The 19,286-nt window shown below is 36.9% G+C and overlaps 1 protein-coding gene across 3 annotated transcripts in view; it reads left to right on the top strand.

Annotated features, from left to right (window-relative positions):
* Positions 1-19,286, top strand: part of LNX1 (ligand of numb-protein X 1) — a 236,108-nt gene that overhangs the window by 202,484 nt on the left and 14,338 nt on the right. For all 3 annotated transcript variants that reach the window (XM_037829799.1, XM_037829798.1, XM_037829800.1), the window contains one exon: positions 1-229. In XM_037829799.1, coding sequence (XP_037685727.1) covers positions 1-229 — 229 coding nt within the window. The remainder of the gene's footprint in view (positions 230-19,286) is intronic.

The following is a 19,286-nucleotide window of genomic DNA, read 5'->3' as shown; positions in this document are numbered from 1 at the left end:
GTGACATTTTGTTGAACGTGAATGGCATTGAATTAACAGAGGTCAGCCGGAGCGAGGCAGTTGCGTTTTTGAAAAGCACGTCCTCCTCTGTGGTACTCAGAGCTTTGGAAGTCAGAGAACATGAGCCCCAGGAAGACTGCAGCAGCCCAGCAGCCCTGGACTCCAATCACAACATGGCCCCACCCAGCAACTGGTCCCCCTCCTGGGTCATGTGGCTGGAATTACCACGGTGAGTCCCAAGGTGACATCCCTGTAGAGATGTAGGGGGGAAACTATTACATTTCTTAGGCCACTCTTTCACTCTCTTGGGCTGATTCATGGCACTAGGATTTTCAAGAGACCCAGGCTTGGTTGTGGGACTGTTTGGAATAATTATGTCTTCCCTTTTGTAACTGAAAATGCATGCAGAAATCCTAGAGCAGGGATGAAAGCCAGGATGTGCAAAACTATTAGACATTGGTGTTGAGGAGCTCGCAGAGCAGCCATGTACAGCTGTGTAGGTTGTTCATGCACTGGAGAGCTCAGCTGACTGACAGGGAGAGGAGAGCTGAAACCCAACCTGTGCTCATGCACCTGGGAGCAGAGGAAGTTCATCTTAATGTGGGGATTCTGACAGTTGCAGAATATATCTATTCTGATTATGCATTCTGGAACTGGGCAAATAACCACAGGATGGATTTGGGGACCCAATAGACCCACTGTGAGATGGACTTGAGCTAAAATTCAATTGATCACCTGACCTAAATCAATCCCTACTCTGGTGGACCCCAGTGCTGCCTTAAGCCTCCTGGAATTATTGTCATTTCAGAGCCAGTGTCCAGTAATCCCTGAAATGTCTGATCATTTCCTTTTCCCCACAGCACAGTAAGCCTGATAAAGCCCATAGGTCCATCTGGGGAAGGCTGGTGGGGGCAAATGAACAGTATACATTTTTGGTAGTATAAGCAGGGTCCTTCCTCAAGAGAACCCAGGATCCCCTTTATTCAAGGGGTTCTGGGTCCATAAACTGACTCAACTCTGGGAATTGATGGTGGGGGGTGGGGTGGGGCATGACTGTCTGCGTTGCTGATTCAAGTTCCATGGTGAAGGGCTCTCTTCTATGGTTTTCTCTGCACTATCAGGTGGCCTTGTTTATATGCAAAGCAGTGCAGCAGGTTACTTTGTCTTCCATCCAGATGTTTAAGCATGTGCTGGTTTGGGACTCTTCTCAGATCATCTTTCCCTGCTTTTGAAATTTCTTGTATAAAACTTCAGGAAGCAGCAAGGTTATAATTTTAGTATGATGTAACTAGAGCCTTACAGTGAAGCATTTAATGGTGTATAATTTAGGGTTCTCTAGGGAAACAGAATCAACAAGAGATATCTGTAAATATAAAATTTTATAAAAGCATCTAATGCAACTGTGGGAATGCACAAGTCCAAATTCCATAAAGCAGGTAGCAAACTGGCAACTCCAATGAAGGTGTTCAATGAACTCCTCAGGAAATGCTTCACTGGGTAGCTGAATAAGTGATGGTCCTCTCTCTCTCTTCCTTAAAAGTCTTCAACTGATTGGATTAAATCCAGCTGATTGAATTCTCTCATTGTGGAAGACATGCCCTTTGTTGATGTAATCAGTCACAGGTGCAGTCAACTGACTAATGATTTAATAAACCAGCCTTCTGGTTTATTAACCAGCCATAAATGTCCTTGCAGTAATGGTTAGGCCAGTGCTTGCTTGACCAGACACCTGGACACCATCACCTGGCCAAGTTGACACATGAACCTAACTATCACAAATTGTTTCATGCAGACACTTAAGGGAGATTTGAGGGACAGCTTTACTAAATGGCTCTATATGCAAATTAAATATCCAAAGGACAGATAAATTGGGGTTTGCTCCCTTGCATCAAAACATCAACTGTCAGCCTTCAAAGAATTCCCTTGTTAGTTCCCAGTGAGTGATTTAAGTGTTAAATATTGGATTCATTCAAGATGATATGCTGCAGAAGATTAAATGAATGAATGCAGGATATTTTATTTTAGTTACTTTTTTCTAGAAGGTGGAGATAGGTCTTTCTTGTTTTTTTGTTTTTGTTTTTAATTTTAAATGAGGTAAAAAAAAAAATAGTAATAATCCCTTCCTCAAATACAAACTGACCTAGATTCCTTTTTAGAGCCTTCACTAGTTAGATAAATTATTTTTAAAGATAGCACATTTTTTTTTTTTCAATCTCCATTCCATTGAGACACATCCACACACCATGCAGCCACACAAAACAAATCGTACCCTCGACCGTCCACAGCACCACCACACAGTGGCACATCCATCACTCAAATCAATCCCTGACACCCTCACCAGCACACACACAAAAACAACAAGAACAACAATCAGAGTGAAAAAGAGCAACTGAAGCAAAAAAAGAACACTGGGTACCCCCGTCTGCCCGTTTCCCTCCCCCACTCCTCCACCCATCCATCCCCGAACCAGACAAAGTGGAGTGCGGTCCCCATGGCCCTCCCAATCCCACCGTCACCCCTCACAAGCCACACTTCCACACAACTGTCCTCGAGATTCATGGGCTCCAGGCCGCAGCCCGACAGCCCCAGGCATCCACCACCAGCCACCCCAACTCCCCAGAACCCAAAAAGGGTTGTCCAAAGTGAAGATAGCACATTTTTAAAAATCCTTAGTCATTTGAAAAGTGAGCCTTTTAAACATTTGAAAACTGAGTGAGAGTAGAATAAGCAAGTGTTACTTTAAGTAAGATTTTATTAAAAAGAAATCTTTTTGAAGCTGAAATCTATTGAAATATCTAATTTTTAAATTTTTTTGTTTGAAAGCTGAGGAAGTGGTGTGTGTGTGTGTGTGTTACCCCAGTTCAGAGCCCAGAGGGTGTCCTGTAATGGTGGGCAGATCTCTTTTTCCTGGTTCATCCTTTCATTCTTTGAGGGTCTTGAATTTATGGCAGACTTCTCAGTATTCCCTCCCCTCTTTGCTTGGGCCCATGTTTTTATTTCCTGTCCCTACAAGACCATGAAAACCCAGCCTCTGGTTATTGACATAGCAAGGATTCCCCAAAAAGTACAGCCTGAGGCAGATAAACTATGTAACCAGTAGATTACTACATCTAACTCTGTACCAATATGTATTGTATTACTACTGGATTGTAATTCCAGCGAACAGTTTTTGAACAAAGGGGAGCAAAGCCGAGAAGGGAAGAGAAGCAATCTGAAGATTGTTATGGATTTTGCCCCCACTCAGTACAACTGATTACTCAGTCCATCTTCTGAGAAGTTGTGTAGTTTGCACATCCAGCATGAGGGCAAAAGGGGGGAAGCTTTACTCCACTAGCTCCTGCTGATTTGGTCAAAAATTTGCCCCTTCAGATATTAGCATATGTGTGCTCCTGGCAGGATGATGGCTTCAACAGAAAAATTCAGGAAGAGAGACTGATGGGACATAGGACTATGCAAGGCAATGTAAGGTGGCTCTGTGGGAGTCACATGGAGGCCATGCTGAGCTGGTTGCCACAGCAAAGTCTGGGTCAAGAAACAAATGAGGTGGGGAGGGTCTTCAGGGTTGCATAAAAGATATGTGATACAATTACGGAGACCCGTAACCCACTCCCGTCCCATGCGTAGCAGCCAAAGCTTTAAGCTGCTAATTACCACTCTGTTTTTTGGCTTTTCTCTTCATTTTTAGCCCCTGGAGATTCCCTTACTTTCTTATAAGCCCAGGCATAAATGTAAAATTATATTTATTACAATTTATTCACTATTTCTAGATATTTTGTGGTGGGTTTCAGGTTATTTCATATGCAATTTTGCCAGAAACGAAATTCTTATATATTTTATGCAGGCTTCTAAAATTTTGATAGATATTGCCAAATGAGCAAAATTATTGTCAAAACATTTATACTCTAATCAGTCCCTGTTTCCTTATCATGTAACACACAATTAACAAACTTTGGAAGTTTGGCAATCTGATAGGTGAAAAATTCTAACCCCTTATAGTTTTTATTTGTATTTCTTTTATGAATGAAATTGAGTAACCTTCCATATGTTTAAAAACCATTTGTAGTTCCTTTACTAAGAGCTATCTGTTCATAAACTTTGGCTGTTTTCTATTTGAGTAACTATACTTTTCTTAATTTGTAGGAGCTTTTATGTATTAAGGTATTTACTTTCTGTTAATGAGTTATAAATATTTTCAAAAGTCATCTTTTGACTGTTTAATGTTTTTCTTTTGTGTAGAAATATTTTATTTTTACATTGGTGCATTGTTTTTTTTCTATTATGGTTTCTAAATTTTGTGTGTATTTTTATAGTTCTTCCCCCCTGAGAAATTACTGTTAAATTCTTGTATGTATTTTCTAGGATTTTTATGGTTTAATTTTACAATTTCAACATGCTTGGCCCACCTGGAATTAATTTTATATACAGCCTAATTTTGTATACCCCCATTAGCTTTTCAGTTGTCTCAATAGCATTTGTTCAATAAACCATCATTTTTCTTTTGATTGAAATTCAAGCTTTATCAAATACTAAATTTGGGACAATTCCTGAATTTCCTCCTCCATTCCATGTGCCAATATCACATAATTTTAATAATGAGAACTTTTTGATATGTGTAAATATCAGATAGACCTGGTCCACACTCATTTCACGTTTTCAGAATTTTCTAGGCTATTATTCCTTATTTATTTTTATAGATGCATTTTAGAATCAACTTGTCAAGTTTCTCCTGACCTACAAATTATGTTAGCATTGTTATTGGAATCACATTACATATCTACATTATGTTAAGATGACTAGTTTTCCTATCAAAAAAACACAATATGCCTTTCCATTTGTTCATGTCTATTCTTCCCATACTATAAAATTTACACTTTCAAAGTGTACAGTTCAGTGGTGTGTTTTAATGTATTCACAGGATTGTGTAACCATCGCCACTGTCATGTTCCAGAATATTTTTATCACCCCCAAAAGAAACCACATGTCCATTAGCAATCACTCCCCATTCCCTCCTCCCCCCAGCCCCTGGTACTCACCAGTCTACTTTCTGTGCATCTGCCCATTCTAGACATGTCATATAAATGGAGTCATACTTCCTGTGACCTTTGTGACTGCCTTCTTTCACTTAGCATAATGTTTGCAAAGTTCATCAGTATTGGAGCATGAATGTACTTCATTCCTTTTTATTCCCAAATAGTATTCCATTGTATGGATGTATGGATGTACCATATTTTATTTATACATTTATCAATTAATGGACTGTTGGGTTTTTTCTGCTTTTTGGCTATTGTGAATAATCCTGCTATGAATATTCGTGTACAGGTTTTTATGTGAACATGTTTTCAATTCTATTAGGTATATAGCTAGGAAAGGATTTGGTGGGTTATATGGTAACTATGATTATGTTAAACTTTTTGAGGAACAGTCAAACTGTTTTCCAAAGTGGCTACCCCATTTTATATTTGCATCAGTACCAGGAAAAAATAATGGTAAAAATTCCAATTTCTCCACATCTTTGCCAACAGTTGTTACTGTCCTCTTTTTTTATTATAGCCTTCTTAGTGGGTGTGAAGTGGTATCATATAATTTTGACTTGCATTTCCCAAATGACTAATGCCATTGAGCATCTTTTCATGTGCTTATTGGCCATTTTCATATCTTCTTTGGAGAAATGCCTATTCAAATCTTTTGCCCATTTTTAATTAGGCTATTTATCATCATTTTTATTTATTTTTTATTAGAGAAGTTGTGGGTTTACAGAAAAATCATGCCTAAAATACAGGGTTCCTATAAACCACTCTATTATTAATAACTTGTATTGGTATGGTACATTTATTATAGTTAATGAAAGCACATTTTTATAATTGTACTATTAACTATAGTCCATGGTTTAACTTAGGGTTCACTCTTTGTGTTGGGCAGTTCCATGGATTTTTAAAAATAATTTTATTCTAGTAACACATATACAACATAAAATTTCTCCTTTTAATCACATTCAAATATATAATTCAGTGCTGTTGATTCAATGTTGTGCTACCATCCACATCATTGTTATCAAAACTTCCATCACCTCAACAGAAACTCTATACATTTTAAGCCTTAACTCTATTCCCTACCCCTATCCCATCTCCTTGTAAGCTATATTCTAGATTCTGACTCTGTGAGTTTGCTTATTCTAATTATTTCATATCAGTGAGATCATACCGTATTTGTCCTTTCATGTCTGGCTTATTTCACTCAACATGATGTCTTCAAGGTTCATCCATGTTGTCACATGGATCAAAGCTTCGTTACTTTTTATGGCTGAATAATATTCCCTATGTATATATACCACATTTTGTTTATCCATTCGTTGGTTATTGGACACTTGGGTTGCTTCCATCTTTTGGCAATTTTGAATAATGCTGCTAGGAGCCTCAATGTGCAAATATCTGTTGGAGTCCCTGCTTTCAATTCTTTTGGGTATATATATAGAAGTGGGATTGCCAGGTCTTATGGTGATTCGATACTTACCTTTTTGAGGAAATGCCAAACTTTCTTCCACATTGGTTGCATGATTCTACATTCCTATTTCTCCACATTCTCTCCAACTCTTAATTTTCAGTGTTTTTAATAGTAGCCATTCTAGTGGGTGTGAAATAGTACCTCATTGTGGTTTGGAATTTTCCTAATGGTTAATGTGTTGAGCATCTTTTCATGTGCTTTTTGGCCATTTGTATATATTTTTTTGGAGAAATGTCTATTCAAGTCTTTTGCCCATTTTTAATTGGGTTATTTATCTTTTTATTTTGAATTGTAAGAGTTCTTTATATATTTTGGATACTAGACCCTTATCAGATGTATTATTTGCAATTATTTTCTCCTGTTTTGTGGGTTGTCTTTTCACTTTTTTGATAGTGTCCTTTGAAGCATGAAAGTTTTAAATTTTCATGAAGTCCAATTTATCTATGTTTTATTTTGCTGCTTGTGCTTTGGGTGACATATCTAAGAAATCATTGTCCAAAACAAGGTTGTGAAGATTTATTCTATGCTTTCTTCCAGGAGTTTTATGGTTTTACTCTTACATTTATGTCTTTGGTCCATTTTTAGTTAATTTTGCATATGGTATGACATAGTGGTCCAAATTATTTCTTTTTTCATGTGGCTATCCAGTTGTGCCAGCACCATTTAAAAAAAATTTTCCCTTTATTAGAGAAGTTGTGTATTTATAGCAGCACCATTTTTGAAAAGATCTTTAGGAGTATTTTAAAGTTATATATATCATATACATTTCTTGTTAAGTTTATTCCTTCCTAGATATTTTATCTTAATTGTTACTATTGTATATGGAATATTTTCCATTATAATTTGTAAATGGCAATTGATTTACACATATGATATTATATACCTACCTCCATGAATTTTCTATTATTTTAATAAGATTCTAGTTTATTTTATTGATATTCCAAGTAAACATTTTATCATCTACAAATAATGATGATTTTGCCTCTCCCTTTCAGTTTCATAACTTTACTTTCATTTTTAATTTCTAATTTCTTTGGCTAGAGCATCTGGTACAATATTAAAGTGGCAAAAGACAGCATAGTGGACACCCTTATCTTGAGCTTGATATCAGTGGGTATGCTTCAAACGTTTCTCCATTAGCCAGTATATAGATTTGGAGATTTGGGGAAGTGTTAATCTATTTCTATTTTAAGATTTTTTAAATTAAGACTAGATTTTGAATTTCATCAGATCCTTTTTTTGGTACACATGAGGATGATCATTTAATGTCAATCTATTCATATAGTGAATTATATTAGTTGGTTCCCAATATTGAATCATCTTTACATTCCTGAAATACATCCCAGAGAATATGCCTTTACTATTTCTACTTTCTTTTTTTTTTTTTTTTTTTTTTTTTTTTTTTGGCTTTTTTGACCATTTTCTTTTATGGTCAAATTTCTGTGATGATTGTCAATTTCTGTGATGATTCCATTGACACTTGAAAAGATGTGTTCTCTTTCCAGGGTAAGCAGTTTGATATTTATCCATAATATTTACCCTATTAATTATATTATTCAAGTTTGCTCTCTCCTTTGGTTTTCGTCCATTTGATTTGTCAAGGACTGAGGGGGTAAACTATGAACTAAAGTTTCCTACCTCTGAATGTTTTTTCTGACTATTGTTCTTTACCTTTTCTGTATGTTATGCTATGTTAATGTTGATAATATACTATTTAGTGCACAGACATATGTAACTTTTCAATCCCAAGTGTGTCATATACCCCTCCATGACTTGTGTTTTCAGTTCAACTTTGCTCTATTTTAAGATCATGGCCCCTAATTTCCTTGAGTGGTCTTGTACACATTTGCACATCTATTTTATTTTAAACCTTTCTGTCACCTCATTTTAGGCATGCCTCTTGTATATATCATATGCCTGGCGTTTTTCTTTTTCACCAGTCTTGGAGAACTTTTCTTTTAATAGGTGTGTTTAATGCATTTACATTTATTTGTAAGACAAATATATTTGGTTTTTATTTTACCATAGTTTATGTTATACTTTCTATTTTATTGCTTCTTTAATTTTTACTGTGTATCTTTTTGCTTTGATCTGTTATTTAGATAATTTTGAAAATTTATATTTTTGTGATTTGTTTTGAAACTAGAACTTTATATAACATACATAATCCTATATTTTTTCAGATATTCTTCCATGACCAATGATGAAATAACTGTATTTCCACTTTATCCCCCTACTTCACCAATTTTACTTGATTATATTTTTTCTTAGTGTTATACTTTTAAATGTGCTAAGACCTAGGCTGCTTCAATTATTGGTTATAATGCTGTCTTTTGACACTCAACTTTGAAAAGTAAAGGAATTAAAGTACACATACTGCCTCCTACCTTGCTTCTTATGTCCTCTCTCAACTTACATTATTGATGTCAATTTCACATTGTCCGAGTTCATAGTATTTACTCTCTAATTTGTAGTTATTACTACCATTCTTGTTTTAATCTTAGCCTTATGTTAAAATTTGTCAGTGGTTGATGCCGATCCTTTGGCTGTAGTTTCTCCATTCGTTTCTTGGTTAAAGTTTTGTCATCTAGCAATTTGTTCAGGAAGTTCTTATAAATAATACTCCTTGAATTCTTGCACTTAAAAAAAAAATGTGAGTCACTTGTCCTTATATTTTGGCATGACACATTCCCTGAATATAAAATTGTTGGGCCATGCTTCTTTCCTTTTGGTCTTTGTAGGAATTGCATCACTGTTAGCTAGCATTGAATGGGGCTGTGGAAAAGTGTGAGGCCAGTTTCATTGCTTTCACTCTGTCTGTGGCTTGGTCTTTTAACCAAAATGTTCAAAATATTCTTTATCTTTTTTTTTTTTTTTTTTTAATTTTCGTTAGAGAAGTTGTGGGTTTACAGAAAACCATGCATATAAAATACAGGCTTTCCATACACCTCCCCATCACCAACACCTTCCATTGGTGTGGAACATTTGTAACAATTGATGAGAGCACTTTTTTATAATTGTACCATTTTTTAAACAGTAGTAGCCAACATTTATTGAGAGATTCCATATTCTAGGCACCACTGGAAACAATTTACATAGATTACCTCATTTAAAATACCCAATACACAGTCCTGTGTAATATGTCCTATTATTATTACTTAATGTTTATAAATTAGAGTTGTAGATTTACAGAAAAATCATGTAAAAAACACAGCCTCTCCATATATCCCCCAATTGTGGGCACTTTGCATTATTGTGGTATCTTTGTTAAAACTGATGAAAGATTATTACAATAATACTATTAACTATTGTCCATAGTTTGCATTAGGTGCATTTTTTCCCATATACCCACCTTATTATTAATACCTGGTATTAGTGTCATACATTTGTTATAATTCCTGAAAGAACATTCTTATAATTATACTATTAACTATAGTCCATTATCTACAGTAGGGTTCACTATGATATACAGTCCTTGGATTTATCTTTTAATTTTTATTCTACTAACATACATAACTAAAGCTTCTCCTTTAAACCACATTCACATATATAATTCAGTGCTGTTAATTACACTCACAATAATGTGCTTCTATCACCACCATCTCTTTCCAAACCTTTACAATCAAACTTAAATAGAAATTCTGTACAAATTAAATGTCCACTTTCTATTCTCTATCCCCAATGTATTCTGTAGTAGTCTATGTTCTAGATTCTAACTCTATGAGTTTACTTATTATAATTAGTTCATATCAGTGAGATCATACAATATTTGTCCTTTTGTGTCTGGCTTATTTCACTCAACATAATGTCCTCAGGTTCATCCATGTTGTTGCATGCATCAGGACTTCATTCCTTTCTTCAAATGAATAGTATTCCATCATATGTATATGTCATATTTTGTTTATCCTTTCTTCAGTTGATGGGCACTTGGATTGCTTCCACCTTTTGGAAATTGTAAATAATGCCACTAAGAACATCAGTGTGCATATATCTGTTTGCATCCCTGCTTTTCATTCTTCTAGGTATATACCTAGTGGAGGGATTGCCAGGTCATATGACAATTCTAAGCTTCCTGAGGAACTGCCAAACTGTCTTCCATAGCAGATGTATCATTTTATATTCCCACCAACAATGAATGAGTGTTCCTCAAAATATTCTTTATCATTTAAGTTCATTAACTTTACTAGGATATGTTTTAATGAAGATCATTCTGAGTCAATTTTTTGCTGTGACAATGGGCCTCTCAATCTATAGATTCAAACTTTTGTTTTTCTGACAAATTATCTTGAATAATACCTTTGAATAATCTTCCTGTTTCGTTATTTTTGTTCTTTTCTTCAGGGACTCCAAATATGTTTATTAGATATTGTTTTCATCTTTTGTATCTTTCATTTTCTATTGAATCCTTTTTAACTCAGTTTATTTCCATTCTGTTTTCCATGTTTTTTTCAATTTCTCCTTCATGCTCATTATAGTATTTCAGTAGAATATCTTGTCCTTGGTAATTGCTTTCATTTCTGTGGTGTTTCTATTTTTCTCTTCTTTGTTTTGTCAGCTCATTTCTTCTCCTTCTTTTGTCTCATCATATGTCCTAGTCATTTGGCATGAATCACGTTGTTGATTCTGAAGTATTTTTCTTAGTGATATGATGGTTTTAAATTGGTTATAAGTGTTATTTTCTGTAGCAGCATTTCATTTCTGTGGCAGCATTTTCTGGTGTTTTTTGTCTGTCACTGTTTTACCTGTTACTTTCCCTCCTTTCTTCTGTAGTGTCTCTGCTGATTTTCTTCTTCTTTTTTTAATCTTTGAATGACAAATTTTTCCTGGACTGGCTATTTGGGGAAGAAACCAGAGCCATATTTCCAGATAGAAGGAATTTCTCTTTATGATGTAGCATTGTATATGTCTTTCTTTACTTCTCCTGAACCCTCTTGCAGGGCCATTCCTCCTCTACCACATTGACAGCCTATGTCCTGTACATAATGGTTATCTGTTTGAATTCTTGTTTGGGCTCACTAACGTGCCTTTCTTCTTTGCCCAGCTGGGAGCCAACAGTCAGTCTCCTATCAGCCCACCTGCTTCATTTGTTCCTGTGTGGAATGGGTGGTTTGCCCGTAAGTGTAGGCCACTCACTTTAGACTCTGGGGCCCTACTGGCTACTCTTCAGCTGTGATGGTCTCAATTACATCTTCCCTGTTACACTTTCACTGCCTTTGGCAACTCTTCATCATATAGTGTAACTCTTAGTTTTGTTCAAGATGGTGATTGCATTTGTTTCCACATCTCCTGGTTGCTTTTAGTGTACTTTTTAAAAGCAGAAGGGGAAACACATTCTTCACTCTGTCATTTTGAAACCAGAAAAATACCCACCCGGATGTTTTTCAGATATCCTTAATACTCAGTCATGTAATTAGGCTCTCATAGGCTTGGGATGTGATCTTCTAGTCATAGCAATACTTCAATTTTCATGGGGAGGGGATACACCCACATTTTTAATCTTGACTGAACAGAGCCCAAAGGACCCCAGTTTCTCCCTGATTAACATAATACCTTTGGCATAAATGTCCTAGTCATTTGGCTTGAGTGATGTAAGAATTTCAGATCATTCTTCATATCTCAGCAAAAGTCATTTGCCTGAACTGCTAGATATTTAGGAAGACTACAAATAGATTTTTTTTTTAAAAATCACAAGGAAAAATTTCCCTCCAAGTTAACAAATTTACTTGGTCAAACATTTTCCTCTTTCACATAGCAGATGTTGAACATCTGATCCAGCCAGTTACCTGAGACTCTCTATCAGTGAAGAAAACTGATACGTAAGGATTTCTAGAAACAGGAAATTCACTGTAATTGTGTCCTCAGCTGCAGTTTAACACACAGAAAATAATATTCTTGAAGAGGGCAGCATTACTATGCTGAACCAGTGGATGTCTGTCCTGAACCAGTTGCTGTCAGATACAGGCAGGGTCAGAGAGTAAAAGTGGATTATAAAGGACAACACAAATGTGTTTTACCTTTATCAATAGTGCATGGAGGGCAGGGCAAGGTGGTGGAGTGGTGAGGTGTACGTTTTAGTTACTCCTCCAGGGCAGTAGGTAGAAAGCCAGGAACTGTGTGGACTGGACACTGCAGAGCAATCTGACTTTGGGCATACTTCATACAACACTCATGAACACGTGGAACAGCTGAGATCAGCGAAATCTGTAAGTTTTTGCAGCCAGGGGACCTGCACCCCTTCCTGCCAGGCTCAGTCCCGAGGGAGGAGGGGCTGTCAGCACTGGGAACGAGGAGGGAGAACTGCAGTTGTGGCCCTTATCGGAAACTCATTCTACTGATCCAAACTCTAAGCATAGATAGACGGAGACCAGACACCGGAGAATCTGGGAGCAGCCAGCCTGGCGGAGAGGAGATAGTGATAGCAAAAACAGCAAGGAAAACCCAAAAATAAAAGTGGAGGCTTTTTGGAGTTCTGGTGGACATAGAATAGGGAAGGGCAGAGCTCAGGCAGTCAGGCTCATATGCAAATCCAGAAGACGAGTTTCTTTGTCTGAAAAACTGGTTTCTCTGCTCCCTGGATCATTCCTTAATGGCCCTAATTGCCTTGTCTCTTAGCATTTCAATAACCCATTAGATATGCAAGGAGAATCCCCCCCTTTTTTTTTTCCAATCTTTCTCTCTTTTTCTAAAACAATTACTCTAAGAAGCCCAATACAGAAAGCCTCAAAGACTTGCAACTTGGACAAGTCAAGAGAAGAGCAAAACTAAGAGACCTCTGAGACACAAGGCAATAAGTCCAGTAACTGAGAAAATTCACTAAACACCACAACTTCCCAAGAAAAGGGGAGCATCCCCTCACAGCCATCTTCCCAGTGGGCAGGGAACACTCCTGCCAGGCGCCAGCCCCACAGCCCAGAGCTGTCCCAGACAACCCAGTGTAAAGGGAAGTGTTTCCAACAACACACACACGCACACCACAAAATAGGGCGTGGACATTAGCTTTCTCTGCACCCTCAGCTGGTAGTCCCAGAGTTGGGAATGTGGAGCAGTGTGAATTAACACGTCCCATTCAGCCATCCTTTCAGCAGACTGGGAGCGTCCCTACACAGCCCTGCAGCCATGAACTGCCTTGGGGGGACGGCACTCACCTGTGACATAGCACAGTCATCCCTTAACAGAGGACCTGGGGATGCACGGCCTGGAAGAGGGACCCACTTGCAAGTCTCAGGGGCCATATGCCAATACCAAGGACTTGTGGGTCAGTGGCAGAGAAAAACTATGGCAGGACTGAACTTAAGGATTAGACTATTGCAGCAGCTTTAAATCTCCAGGAACACCAGGGAGATTTCATTGTTAGAGCCACCCCTCCTCCGTGACCACCCAGACACATGCCCTATATACAGGGCGGGCAACACCAACTATACATGCAAGCTTGGTAAACCAATTGGACCCCACGAGACTCACACCCCCACTCACCACAAAGACAAAGTGGGGGAGAACTGGCTTGAGGGGAATAGGTGGCTCGCAGATGCCACCTGCTGGTTAGAGAAAGTGTACTCCACAAAGCTGTAGATCTGACAAATTAGAGATAAGGGTTTTAATCGGTCTACAAATCCTAAAAGAACCCTATCAAGTTAAGCAAATGCCAAGAGGCCAAAAACAACAGAAAATTTTAAAGCATATGAAAAAAACAGATGATATGGATAACCCAAGCCCAAGCACCCAAATCAAAAGATCAGAAGAGACATAGTACTTGGAGCAATTAATCAAAGAACTAAAGATGAACAATGAGACCCTGGCACAGGATATAAAGGACATGAAGAAGAGCATGGCACAGGATATAAAGGACATCAGGAAGACCCTAGAAGAGCATAAAGAAGAAATTGCAAGAGTAAGTAAAAAAAATAGACAATCTTACAGAAATTAAAGAAACTGTTGACCAAATTAAAAATATTCTGGATACTCATAGTACGAGACTAGAGGGAGCTGAACACCAAATCAATACCTGGAAGATGACAGAATGGAAAATGAAAGAACAAAAGAAAGAATAAGGAAAAAAATTGAAAAAATATAAAATGTCCAAATATAAGACTCATTAGTGTTCCAGAAGGGGAAGAGAAGGGTAAAGGCCTAGGAAGAGTATTCAAAGAAATTGTTGGGGAAAACCTCCCAAATCTTCTAAACAACATAAATACTCAAATCATAAATGCCCAGCGAACTCCAAATAGAATAAATCCAAATAAACCCACTCCGAGACATATTCTGATCACACTGTCAAATATGGAAGAGAAGGAGCAATTTCTGAAAGCAGCAAGAGAAAAGCAATTCACCACATACAAAGGAAACAACATAAGACTAAGTAGTGACTACTCAGCGGCCACCATGGAGACGAAAAGGCAGTGGCATGACATATTTAAAATTCTGAGTGAGAAAAATTGCCAACCAAGAATTCTTTATCCAGCAAAGCGCTCCTTCAAATTTGAGGGAGAGCTTAAATTTTTCACAGACAAATGCTGAGAGAATTTGCTAACAAGAGACATGCCCTACTTGAGATACCAAAGGGAGCCCTACTGACAGAGAAACAAAGAAAGGAGAGAGGGATATGGAGAAAGGTTCAGTACTAAAGAGATTCAGTATGGGTACATTAAAGGACATTAATAGAGAGAGGGAAAAAGTGTATATGACAAACATCAACCAAAGGATAAGAAGGCTGAATCAAGAAATGCCTTCACAGTAATAACATTGGATGTAAATGGATTAAACTACCCAATTAAAAGATATAGATTGGCAGAATGGATCAAAAAATATGAACCATCAATATGTTTCATAAAAAAGACTCATCTTAGACACAGGGACACAAAGAAATTGAAAGTGAAAGGATGGAAAAAAATATCTCATGCAAGCTACAGCCAAAAGAAAGCAGGAGTAGCAATGTTAATCTCAGATAAAACAGACTTTAAATGCAGGGATGTTATGAGAGACAAAGAAGGCCATTCAACAAATTGCCCCTTCATTAAAAGGGGCAATTCAACAAGAAGAAACAACAATCATAAATGTTTATGCACCCAATCAAGGTGCCACAAAATACATGAGAGAAACACTGGCAAAACTAAAGGAAGCAATTCATGTTTCCACAATAATTGGAGACTCCAACACATCACTCTCTCCTATAGATAGATCAACCAGACAGAAGACAAGTAAGGAAACTGAAAACCTAAACAATCTGATGAATGAATTTGACTTAACAGACATATATAGAACATCACATCCCAAATCACCAGGATACACATTCTTCTCTAGTGCTCGCAGAACTTTCTCCAGAATAGAGCATATGCTGGGACATAAAACAAGCCTCAATAAATTTTAAAAAATTGAAATTATTCAAAGCACATTCTCTGACCACAATGGAATACAATTAGAAGTCAATAACCATCAGAGACTTAAAAAATTCACAAATACCTGGAGGTTAAACAACACGCCCCTAAACAATCAGTGGGTTAAAGAAGAAATAACAAGAGAAATTGCTAAATATATAGAGATGAATGAAAATGAGAACACTACATACTAAAACCTATGGGATGCAGCAAAACCGGTACTGAGGGGGAAATTTATAGCACTAAATGCATATATTGAAAAGGAAGAAGGAGCCAAAATCAAAGAACTAATGGATCAACTGAAGAAGCTAGAAAATGAACATCAAACCAATCCTAAACCAAGTAGAAGAAAAGAAATAACAAGGATTAAAGCAGAAATAAATGAAATAGAGAGGATACATAACACCAAAAGTTGGTTCTTTGAGAAGATCAACAAGATTGACAAGCCCCTAGCTGGACTGACAAAATAAAAAAAAGAGAAGACCTATATAAACAAAACAATGAATGAGAAAGATGACATTATTGTGGATCCCAAAGAAGTTTAAAAAATTTTAAGAGGATACTATGAACATCTGTATGGCAACAAACTGGATAATGTAGAGGAAATGGACAATTTCTTGGAAACATATGAACAACCTAGACTGACCATAAAAGAAAAAGACCTCAACCAACCAATCACAAGCAAAGAGGTCCAATCAGTCATCAAAAAGCTTCCCACAAATAAATGCCCAGGGCCAGATGGCTTCACAGAGGAATTCTACCAAACTTTCCAAAAAGAACTGACACCAATCTTACTTAAACTCTTTCAAAACATCAAAGATAATGGAACACTACCTAACTCATATTATGAAGCTAATATCAATCTAATACCAAAACCAGACAAAGATGCTACAAAAAAGGAAAACTACAGGCCTATCTCCCTAATGAATATAGATGCAAAAATCCTCAACAAAATACTTGGAAATCGAATCCAAAGACACATTAAAAAAACCATACACCATGACCAAGTGGGGTTCATTCCAGACATGCAAGGATAGTTCAACATAAGAAAATCAATCAATGTATTACAACAGATTAGCAAAACAAAAGAGAAAAATCCAATGATCATCTCAATAGATGCTGAAAAAGCATTCGACAAAATCCAACATCCCTTTTTGATAAAAACACTTCAAAAGGTAGGAATTGAAGGAAACTTCCTCAATATGATAAACATCATATATGAAAAACCCACAGCCAGCATAGTACTCAATGGTGAGAGACTGAAAGCCTTCCCTCTAAGATCAGGAACAAGACAAGGATGCCCGCTGTCACCACTGTTATTCAACATTGTGCTGGAAGTGTGAGCCAGGGCAATCAGGCAAGACAAAGAAATAAAAGCCATCCAAATTGGAAAGGAAGAAGTAAAACAGTCATTGTTTGCAGATGATATGATCTTATATCTGGAAAACCCTGAGAAATAGATGATATAGCTACTAGAGCTAATAAACAAATTTAGCAAAGTAGCAGGATACAAGATTAATGCATATAAGGCAGTAATGTTTCTATATGCTAGAAATGAACAAACTGAAGAGACACTCAAGAAAAGATACCATTTTCAATAGCAACTAAAAAATCAAGTACCTGGGAATAAACTTAACCAAAGATGTAAAAGACCTATACAAAGAAAACTACATAACTCTACTAAGAGTAGAGTAGAGGGGACCTGAAAACATGGAAAAATATTCCATGTTCACGGATAGGAAGGCTAAATGTCATTAAGATGTCAGTTCTACCCAATCAAAATTCCAACAACCTACTTTGCAGACTTGGAAAAGTTAGTAATCAAATTTATTTGGAAAGGGAAGATGCCTCGAATTGCTAAAGACACTCTAAAAATGAAAAACAAAGTGGGAGGACTTACACTCCCTGACTTTGAAGCTTATTATAAAGCCATAGTTGTCAAAACAGCATGGTACTGGCACAAAGATGGACATATTGATCAATGGAATCAAATTGAGAATTTGGAGATAGACCCCCAGATTTATGGCTGACTGATCTTTGATAAGGCCTCCAAAGCCACTGAACTGGGACATAACTGTCTTTTCAACAAATGGGGCTGGGAGAGTTGGATATCCATATCCAAAAGAATGAAAGAGGACCCCTACCTCACACCCTACACAAAAATTAACTCAAAATGGATCAAAGATCTCAATATAAAAGACAGTACCATAAAACTCCTAGATGATAATGTAGGGAAACATCTTTAAGACCTTGTATTAGGCAGCCACTTTCTACACTTTACACCCAAAGCACAAGCAACAAAAGAAAAAATAGATAAATGAGAACTCCTCAAGCTTAGAAGTTTCTGCACCTCAAAGGAATTTCTCAAAAAGGTAAAGAGGCAGCCAACTCAAAGGAAAAAAATTTTTGGAAACCATGTATCTGACAAAAGACTGATATCTTGCATATATAAAGAAATCCTACAACTCAATGATGATAGTACAGACAGCCCAATTATAAAATGGGCAAAAGATATGAAAAGACAGTTCTCTGAAAAGGAAATACAAATGGCCAAGAAACACATGAAAAAATGTTCAGCTTCACTAGCTATTAGAGAGATGCAAATTAAGACCACAGTGAGATACCATCTAACACCGATTAGAATGGCTGCCATTAAACAAACAGGAAACTACAAATACTGGAGAGGATGTGGAGAAATTGGAACTCTTACTCATTGTTGGTGGGACTGTATAATGGTTCAGCCACTCTGGAAGTCAGTCTGGCAGTTCCTTAGAAAACTAGATATAGAGATACCCTTCGATCCAGCGATTGCACTTCTTGGCATATACCCAGAAGATCGGAGAGCAGTGACATGAACAGATATCTGCACGCCAATGTTCATAGCAGCATTATTCACAATTGCCAAGAGATGGAAACAACCCAAATGTCCCTCAACAGATGAGTGGATAAATAAAACGTGGTATATACACATGATGGAATACTACGTGGCAGTAAGAAGGGACAATGTCATGAAACATATGACAACATGGATGAACCTAGAAGACATAATGCTGAGCGAAATAAGCCAGGCACAAAAAGAGAAATATTATATGCTGCCACTAATGTGGACATTGAAAAATGTAAAACAAATGGTTTATAATGTAGAATGTAGGGGAACTAGTGATAGAGAGCAATTAAGGAACGGGAAACGATAATCCAGTAAGAACAGATAAGCTATCGAAGGTAAATTTAATGTTCTGGGAATGCCTAGGAATGACTATGGTTTGATAATTTCTGATTGGTATGGTAGGAACAAGTTCACAGAAATGTTGCTATATTAGGTTATTTTCTTGGGGTGGAGTAGGAACATGTTGGAATAAAGTAGTTAGCTTAGTTGTCTTTTCCTTGTTATGGTCTGTTTGAAATGTTTTTTTA

Source organism: Choloepus didactylus, chromosome 3, assembly GCF_015220235.1.
Source record: "Choloepus didactylus isolate mChoDid1 chromosome 3, mChoDid1.pri, whole genome shotgun sequence".
NCBI lineage: Eukaryota > Metazoa > Chordata > Mammalia > Pilosa > Megalonychidae > Choloepus > Choloepus didactylus.
The sequence above is the reverse complement of the archived record's forward strand: the minus strand, read 5'-3'. Positions and strand labels throughout refer to the sequence as shown.